The 9,583-nt window shown below is 45.2% G+C and overlaps 1 protein-coding gene and 1 gene segment (V, D, J or C); both read right to left on the bottom strand.

Moving 5' to 3' along the window:
• Nucleotide 1: 1 nt before the first annotated feature.
• LOC311308466 (thymus-specific serine protease-like) lies at nt 2–3,220 on the bottom strand (the record flags this gene model as incomplete). The annotated part of the gene is made up of 4 exons (XM_084437425.1): nt 3,067–3,220; nt 1,544–1,719; nt 531–630; nt 2–24 (listed from the first exon to the last, which is right to left on the bottom strand). Coding segments are annotated over exons 1-4 (360 nt in total), but the record flags the coding sequence as incomplete, so codon positions are not given.
• Nucleotides 3,221–5,947: 2,727 nt separating this feature from the next.
• On the bottom strand, nt 5,948–6,885 carry LOC311314831 (Ig kappa-b4 chain C region-like). The segment is given in 2 exons: nt 6,849–6,885; nt 5,948–6,272 (listed from the first exon to the last, which is right to left on the bottom strand).
• Nucleotides 6,886–9,583: the final 2,698 nt, after the last annotated feature.

Here is a 9,583-nt window from a genome sequence, read left to right as displayed (position 1 = left end):
CCTCGGCCATGTCCACATGGTGCCCTGGAGATGGAGGGATGAGGAGGAGGAGAGGAGAGATAGGGGGAGGAGAGGAGGAGAGGAGAGATGGAGGGATGAGGAGGAGAAGAGGAGAGGAGATATGGGGGTGAGAGGAGGAGAGGAGAGATGGAGGGATGAGGAGGAGGAGAGATGGAGGGATGAGAGGAGGAGAGGAGAGATGGAGGGATGAGAGGAGGAGAGATGGAGGGATGAGAGGAGGAGAGGAGATATAGGGGGATGAGAGGAGAGATGGGGGGATGAGAGGAGGAGAGGAGAGATGGAGGGATGAGAGGAGGAGAGGAGAGATGGAGGGATGAGAGGAGGAGAGGAGAGATGGGGCAACAGGCGAAAGCAAAGAAGCGTCATGCAAACCAAAAGCGAGTATCACATTCCCAGCATGCCTTAAAATGCCTCAGTGCATTTTTATTTCCTGTTCAGATCCGAGGACGCTGCCAGAGCAGAGATGGTGTATAGCGTAGCATAGCGTAGCGTAGCGTAGCGTAGCATACCTGCCAGGACACTGATCTCTGAGATAGGCCCCTCCCCTCCGATGTAGAGGAACACAGGGCCATCGGAATGCTCCCAGTAGGCCTCGTTCACAAAAAACCTCTGAGAGAGAGGAGAGGGGGAGAGAGAGAAACAGAGAAAGAGGAGAGGGGGAGAGAGAGAAAGAGAGAGGGAGGAGAGGGGGAGAGAGAGAAAGAGAGAAAGAGGAGAGGGGGAGAGAGAGAAAGAGAGAAAGAGGAGAGGGGGAGAGAGAGAAAGAGAGAAAGAGGTGAGGGGGAGAGAGAGAAAGAGAGAAAGAGAGAGGGAGGAGAGGGGGAGAGAGAGAAAGAGAGCGAAAGAGAGAGGGAGGAGAGGGGGAGAGAGAGAAAGAGAGAAAGAGGTGAGGGGGAGAGAGAGAAAGAGAGAAAGAGGAGAGGGGGAGAGAGAGAAAGAGAGAAAGAGAGAGGGAGGAGAGGGGGAGAGAGAGAAAGAGAGAAAGAGAGAGGGAGGAGAGGGGGAGAGAGAGAAAGAGAGAAGGAGGAAAGAAAGAAGAGAGAGAAAGAGAGAGATATGAAAAAGAAGAGTTGATGTGACCATCTAGTGTTCACAGACCTAGGTAGGATAGTAAATAGAACTCAGACCTAGGTAGGATAGTAAATAGAACTCAGACCTAGGTAGGATAGTTAATAGAACTCAGACCTAGGTAGGATAGTTAATAGAACTCAGACCTAGGTAGGATAGTAAATAGAACTCAGACCTAGGTAGGATAGTAAATAGAACTCAGACCTAGGTAGGATAGTAAATAGAACTCACACACCCGCTGTAATTTAGAAGGAGTAAAAGTTACGTTTAAACAATGTCGAAACTGACCTGATGAAGATCCACAAGGATCGAAATCTAAATGAAGAAGTCCTTCTAAATTACAGCCGGTGTGTGTGTTCTATCTACAATCCATGAGTTATCCTTAACCCAGCACCCATTACCGATGTGCTTGTATCTCTCAACACAGACCTAGACAGGACATCAGCAGCCTCACCTGAGGGAAGGTGTCGGTGTTCTGACTGTCGAAGTGATCCAGATCCTGGTGGATTTCTCCTCCCTTGGCCTGCGCCCACGGCCTGGGCTCATTGACCTCGCGCTGCAGGAGGTGCTGCTTGGCTCTCTCATACTGGAACTTACGCACGCGCTCCTTGATCTTCTTCAGAACTCGACCTGTCCATCACGAAAGTGATTTCATTTCAAAGAAGGCACGTGAAGTTAAGATCGAGAGGAACAAAGTGACCAAGACTAAGAAAGGTTTAAAAAGCGTCCAAAAGTGATGAGCTCTAGGTGCTGGACAGAAGTAGGCCTACAAGTAGATTGGAAAACAGAATCCGCCCACATGTATTCCCACCTCGGGGTAGGAATGTTCCACCTCGGGGTAGAATACATGTTCATGGAAGCATATCTAGGGATTCTGCGGATTCTGCTTTCCAGTCTACATGTAAACCCAGACAATTATGCTCGTGAAACGCACTGGCAGACCATGAACGTATCGGGCAGACTTAGACTCCATATCTTTATTCTCATAAACTTAAAACACCCGTTAGTATCGATAAGGACCCGGCCCTCTGGCTGAGGGGTCGATGGACCTTATCAGCCGGTTCCACGTAATGAGGCCGTCTGAAGACATATGATAGTGTAGAGTAGACCAATGGAAGGAGAATGCGTTGGACGGCACTTCGACATTCGGGGAGCGGTTGTTATTCGCACTTATTAATGGTAGCCTACGAGGCAGGCAGCCAAAATACAGAATGTTTATTATTGACACTAGGCCTTGTAAGTACTAAGACTAAGTGGTCGACAATGACTAACTCAATTAATGATTCTATAAAACGGTTCTAAAATAGGACGGCAGTTATTAATTTCAAATTTGTATGATACTTCAATAGCCTATTCCTTTTATTTGTCACATGTAATGTACGGTGTACAGTCACAGTGAAATGTTGCCGGCTCCAAGATTATGCTCGACACAGATAAACGCTAATGCTCAATTACAAATTTACAAGTTAAAATTTACAAATTACAAAAATTCACAAATGAACACTAGTAACACAATAAGTACAATTTGTGTACAGTATGAGATGGATGATGTTGCCTACGTGATATATATGGATATTAATAAATAATAAATCGCCGGGGGTGGGCATTGGTGAGTTATGTAGCCTACATAGTTAGGCCTATAATAAATAATATAATAATAGGGGGGGGGGGGGGTACATTAGCGTTGTAAATTGTTGTGTTATGTAGGCCTACACTAGATATCCTGTCCGCTTTATACACACTTTAAATTGGATATTACTTTTAGCCTAAGAGTTGGTTTATCTTAATCGTGCGTAAGTAGGCCTACTGTGAACATGGAGGGTTAAAAGCTGACGAACTATTATCATATAGGCTATGTTATGGAAATGGTATAATTTTATATTTTTTATCAAGATCATATATAGGCCTATCATAGATTATAGGCTTTTTTTTTTTTTTATTATTTTTTTTATTCAAGTCAATGTCTAGGCTACTTACCAGAATAGACGGCGTTCACAAGGAGCACGAGGATCAGACAGCGAACAGGAGAGAGAAACATCTTTACCTTTCAAATCTCACTTCTTTAACTTTTAACTATGACCTTTGCAGGCCTCTACAATCTGCAGGCGGAGCCTCGACCACCGTGCGTTCACTGTGTCCCAAGGAAGAGTGAAGTGTTTCAAAGTCGGGTCCCCCTCCCTACTGTTCTCTTCCAGAATTTATGGTCAACAAGTGTGAAATTAGGAACGTTATCATGACGCAGTGAAGAGGCGAGTGTCTCGTCACCCCGACTGTCGCCTATCTGCTGAGGTGGCGGGAAGCCATGAGAGGCACGCGCCAAGGGCGGCAAAAGATGCTGCTGACACAGTAGAGACCCCACACCTGCACTGACCCCACTCTACCAGCAGGGGGAGACCAAGGATATAGCAGCCTACAGTAAACTTTGCTCCACTTTGACCAGATTTGCACTAGTAAAGTCAGGCCCTATGAGAGTCATTTGCATAGTGGCGTGGTTTGTTCATAGACAGTACATGCCTCAGTGCTCTGGGAGTGTTTATAGCCCCGTGAGTTTAATACTTAATGACAGAGCTGTCCTTCATGACAACAGCACCCACAACAACCATGACTTTAATCACCATCTTCATATGGACTCTTGCCGTCTACATACAAGGTATGGGCCTTCTATGATATACCGTAGTTATAAATGCTTTAACTTCATCCAATTCATGTTTTTAAGTCCAAAGATTCTTTGTTAACATTTATTCCATTCTCTCTTTTACTACCCAGAGATCAGGGGAGAGATCACTGTGACTCAGGCTCCTACAGAGAAAGCTGTTCTCCCAGGACAGATGGTCATGGTTAACTGTAAAACCAGCAGACCTGTAGTAGATCATTGTCCTGGCTCTTACACCTGTATGGCCTGGTATCAACAGAAACCAGGAGAAGCTCCCAAACTCCTGATACCTTATTCAAATACACTTCAGTCTGGGACTCCATCTAGATTCAGTGGCAGTGGATCTCATAGTGACTTCACTCTGACCATCAGTGGAGTCCAGGCTGAAGATGCAGGAGTTTACTACTGTCAGAGTGTACACTACCCTAACAGTGTCTATGTGTTCACACAGTGATACAGAGTCGTACAAAAACCTCCCTCAGTCAGACTGCTCAGTGACTGCTCTGCTACAGCTGGGACCTCCTGCAGGTGCTGAGGGGGAAGAGACAGTGTCATGGAACACTGGTCTTAGTTACACTGAGACGGATCTATCAGTGATGAGGACACATGATGTCAGCTAATCCACACTCATGTCAAAGCACTCCTGAAAACAATGTAGCAGAGTTGTTAATAATACAAAATGGCCACTAAAAAGACAATTCCATAACAATAAGCATTTGTTTGCTAGTAATAATAATAATAATAATGCATTTTATTTCAAGGCGCCTTTCATAACACCCAAGGTCACCGTACTGTGATAGAAATTTCAGGGCCTACACAAAGAGATAGGTTTCAGCTGTTCTTTACTGCCCCGGCCACCCTTGTATCAACCTACTGACCTCCTTTGAAGCTTGTAATAACAGACCTCTGCCTGTGCATTTCTTAGTTTACGGCCGGATAACCTCTCCAGGATTAAATCTAGCATTCACAGTACATTGTTAAAAACAAGTAAACACAGACACAACATTTACAAAGTTACAACATATAGACAACATACAACAAATAAAATCTGTTCATTCTGAATATCTGTCTGTCTATTATGCACATTAGTGCATTTACAAATACAGTGCATTTACAAATACTGCCTTTATAAATATTTCTTCTCAAGTCTCTTTAACATGAAGACTTGCGAGGAAGTCACCACTAACTGTACGTTTCTGTGTTACATGAATCTCAGATATGATTAGATGACTCACAGTACCCCTCTCACATCTGGCCCAGTCCAAGGTATTTTAGGCAGTGAAACTGTTCAACTGGTAGACTGGGAGCTGTGGGAGTGAAAGGGAGATTTGCATAGGCAGGGTGGGGAGGATCTGCTACTCCCAGAATAGAGCAGCACTGTCACCAGATGTTCTCCTGCTCACAGAGGCGTACAATGGCGGTTTATGTTTTATTTATCTTACAAAATAATTGAAATACCTCAAATCATTGAAATTACAACATACATTACCGGCCTATGTTATTATAGTAAGCTGTCCTATAAAGCTATACTGTATGTGGTGTAATTACAGCTACTTTAAGTAGAAATGTTGAATAAAGAGTTTGGTTCCAATACGAGAGATAAACACCAATGTTTGCAATATTTCACATTTGAATTTTGTTATCGGAAATGATTGCTAGTATGTACCTCTATCTATGTGTGAACTATTTCTGTCATCAGATTTTGAGATAATTCATTTTTGTTGTACCTTAAAATGTGTTTGTCCACAAAATGCAATGATATCTTAAACATTAATGTCAATGTAAAATAACTGACATTTCTCAAAATGGATATTGTTTTGCTCTTTAAATGTTAACCTGTATTGTGTTGGCTTTAGATGCCATCGGCTATTCAATTCTGGCACCAATAATGTACTGTAAACCTATAAAGATACAGGACAGCAAATCATGATTTTCATCAATAAGACCAAATACACTTCTGTATGGTTCAAATCTTTATTGTCTTCCAAACGAAGAAATACAGGCATAAAAGCGAAGCACCTATGCAGAGTGAATAGTGACCAACAGCAGAGCACATCAACACTAGCACTGATAAGACTTCAGTGTACAGAGTAGAGTGACACTGGGACTCTAGCAAAGCTCCATGTTAGTCTCCATGTGAGCCATCAGTAGGATGGAGAATGGCTGAGCGCAGAGCAGAGGACTCTGCCCCTCTCCACAGGGGGGGGGGGCTACTCAGAACACTGGTCTCTCCTCAGTGTGTGAGTGACCGGAGACTGGGAGCTCTGCTGGGCCTCACAGGTCACCTGCAGCGCCTTGGTCCACTCCTGGGCAGTGAGAGTCAGGGTGCTGCTCCAGCTGTACAGGCCGTCCTGGTCCAGGAGCCCCCCGCTGGCCTCCTGGCTCTTCCTGCTGCTCCCGTCCACTTCCCAGCTGATGGTCCAGTCTGAGGGGAAGCCCTTGTTGGCCAGACACATCAGCGTGGCTGAACTCTTACTGGACAGCTCCTCACCAGAGGGGGGCAGGACCGTCAGGGTGGGGGCACGCTGACCTGGACACAAACACAGCGCATGTTAATGAAAATATATAGCAGATTATATAGTGGCGGTTTTGGGGGGGATGTTTGTAGTCAGTTCAATCTATATCCAGTCAACTTATTCTCCATAAAATTATTTTTAAAATCCCCTCAGCCTTATTTACTAACTTGAGGCATAGTTTGACACAGAACAGAAGGCAAGTGTTACGTAATTCTAGAAATTACATTCTACCTTCTAACAAGTAGAAGACAAGACATGAAGAAATGCTGCTCAATAAAAAATATTTTCAGTAACTCAATCGTTTTGCATTTTCTGAATTCAAGCAGTTTCCTGCATGTGAGATAAAACATTTCAGACATTTTGATACAAACACTGTGAGCGCCTATAAACACAATCCAACGTTTAAATGAGAAAGTCATACAATGATGTAAAAGACATTTTTCGGGAAGGTTCTGAGGCTCTGCCAATACTGTTTTGTGGAAAAACTATATAAAGAAATAACTGTTAATCCCCCCCAAATATATCTCATGTCAGACTTTCAGAAAGTTTTGATCAGAATTGATCAGATATCAGTAAGGTTTGTCACTTACCTCCAACATCCAGTTTGGTGCCGCCACCAAAAGTGTACCACAGTGATACGATTCCTATTACTGCCTGTACAAAAACCTCCCTCCTGTTCCAGCTAGCTACACCAGAGGTTTTCTACTCTTTGGTGGAATTTAAAAGATTGCACTCACAAGAAATATTCAAACGGTATTCTATTCATAAAATGTACTAAAAAAAAACTTGAAAAAAATCTGGAAAAAAAATGTTTGTATAAATAAAAAAACATAATTGTTAAAAAAGAAAAGACAAACGAACTCAGTGATGTGTAACTACAGAGAAGATTGAAAAGTTATTTTCATCAGATACTTACTTCCAACGTCCAGTCTGGTGCCTCCACCAAAAGTCCACCACAGTGATTGACTCTGGTTAAGTCGCCGTACAAAAACCTCTCTGTGTTGAGGTGCTGCAGCTCTACCAGATCACACAGCTGCTGTCTGCTTCACCCAAGACACACTATACAATAATACTGAACACTACTGAACACTGTACTTATGTACACTATTGTAATATCCTGGCTGGTTTGACTTGTAATGTATTTACCTGTCCACTAGATGGAGACACTAGGGTTCATCTGTACACTATATATAGGTGCTTCCTGTTTCATAGGGGGCTCTCTCTGAGCAGCCATGTTGGTGGTGCCACAGTCAATTGTTTGGTGTGCTCTACTCCTGTGGAAGTAAACAGTCAACTCGCCTTATTGGTCTCTGCGTGTTCCTTGGATAACTCGGCTATTACATTGGCGACGAGGATCAACTGACGGTGGAGGAGGAAGGGAGCCAGTATGGGCACAGTAGGAACTGTGGGCCCATTTGACAGCCAGTCCCAAACTTGGGAGGAGTACTGTGAGGTTTTGGATTTTTTTTTCGTGGCTAATGATAGCACTGATGCTGGTAAGACAAAGGCTATTTTGCTCAGTTGTTGTGGCCCAGCTACATACAGTTTGTTGAGGAGTTTGGTGAGCCCTGCTACACCTGGGGAAAAGACCTACCCTCAATTAGTCGAGACATTGCGGGCCCATTTTAACCCCAAACCTAGTGAGATCGTGCAAAGGTTCAAGTTCAATACAAGAACTCGACGTCCGGAGGAATCGATTGCTGAATATGTGGCTGAACTTAGGAAGCTTGCACGTGACTGTAATTATGGAGAGTCTCTGTTACAGATGTTGAGGGACCGTTTGGTGTGTGGGGTGAATGATGACAGTATTCAGAGGAGGCTTCTGTCACATGGGGATCTAACCTTTGAGAAGGCCTGGGAAATTTCACAGTCTATGGAAACGGCTAATAAAGATGTTAAGGATATACAGGCCCTGTGGAGAGATGAGGCTGGAGCGGCGGGGCGGAGCAAACCTGGGGAGGCGGTTTACCAGGTGTCTGAGCGGAGATCCACAGTCTCGCCATCTCCGGACCAGCTGTGCTTCAGGTGCAGGGGGCACCACAACCCGGCTGACTGCAGGTTCGCTACAGAGACATGTCATGGTTGTGGTAAGAGAGGCCATATCATGCGGGCGTGTCGGTCCAAGGGAAAACCCGCCCAGAGTCAGTCAGGTCCACGGGGGTCCCACGTGCCGAAGACAGCTAGGGGGAAGTCCCGCAGGGCTCATTTGTTACAGGAGGGGGAGAGTAGTGACTCTGAGTCAGAGCAGGATATGTATGCAATGCACACACTATGCCTGGTAGGACAGCGTAATCACAAAGTGCCCCCTATTCAACAATCTGTGATGATCAACAGCACCAAGGTCCATTTTGAAGTTGACACAGGCTGTAGTGTTACGGTTCTTAGTCAAAAGCAGTATGTTACGCTGAGGGACCTAGCCGTTATGCCCAATTTGGAGAGATGCCCGATTAAGCTGAAGACATACACCGGGGAGAAGCTTAGGGTTAAAGGCATGGCCCGAGTCACTGTGACCCACAAGACTGTCTCTAAAGTGTTGCCTGTGATCGTAGTGGCTGGCTCAGGCCCAAATCTACTAGGACGGAGTTGGCTCCAGGAATTGGCCATGGAGGTGCACACCGTCCACCGGGTGGAGACTATGAACTACGGCAGGCTGGAGCAGGTCCTTATGAAGCATGAAGCGGTGTTCAAAGATGAGCTGGGGACTCTGAAGGGCGTCAAAGCAGCTATACATGTGGATCCTGAAGCCAAACCGAAGTTCTTCAAACCCAGGTCGGTCCCATATGCGGTTAAACCTTTAGTGGAGGCTGAGCTGGATAGGCTCCTGGAAGCTAAGATCATTGAGCCAGTGACTCATTCAGAATGGGCTGCCCCCATAGTACCCATACTCAAGCCCTGTGGGGGGGTCCGCATCTGTGGGGACTACAAGGTAACTGTCAATCAGGCTTCCAGTGTAGAGCAATATCCCATTCCAAGAGTAGAGGATCTGTTTGCTAAGCTATCTGGAGGAGACAAGTTCTCTAAGCTTGACATGAGCCATGCTTATTTACAAGTGGTTTTGGATGAGGTCTCAAAGCCATATGTTACTATAAACACACAACGAGGGTTGTATACCTATAACCGACTGCCTTTCGGTGTTTCATCCAGTCCTGCTATTTTCCAGAGGATTATGGAGGGGATCCTCCGAGGGATCCCTCACTGTTGTGTGTTTTTGGATGATATTCTTTTGAGTGGTCCAACAGAGGCGGAGCATCTGAAAACCCTGGAGGAGGTCCTGCAGCGTCTGGAGGACCATGGCCTACGCCTTAAGCGGCAGAAGTGCACCTTC

This window comes from Borostomias antarcticus (assembly GCF_949987555.1).
Source record: "Borostomias antarcticus genome assembly, chromosome: 1".
NCBI classification, from domain to species: Eukaryota; Metazoa; Chordata; class Actinopteri; order Stomiiformes; family Stomiidae; genus Borostomias; species Borostomias antarcticus.
The sequence above is the reverse complement of the archived record's forward strand: the minus strand, read 5'-3'. Positions and strand labels throughout refer to the sequence as shown.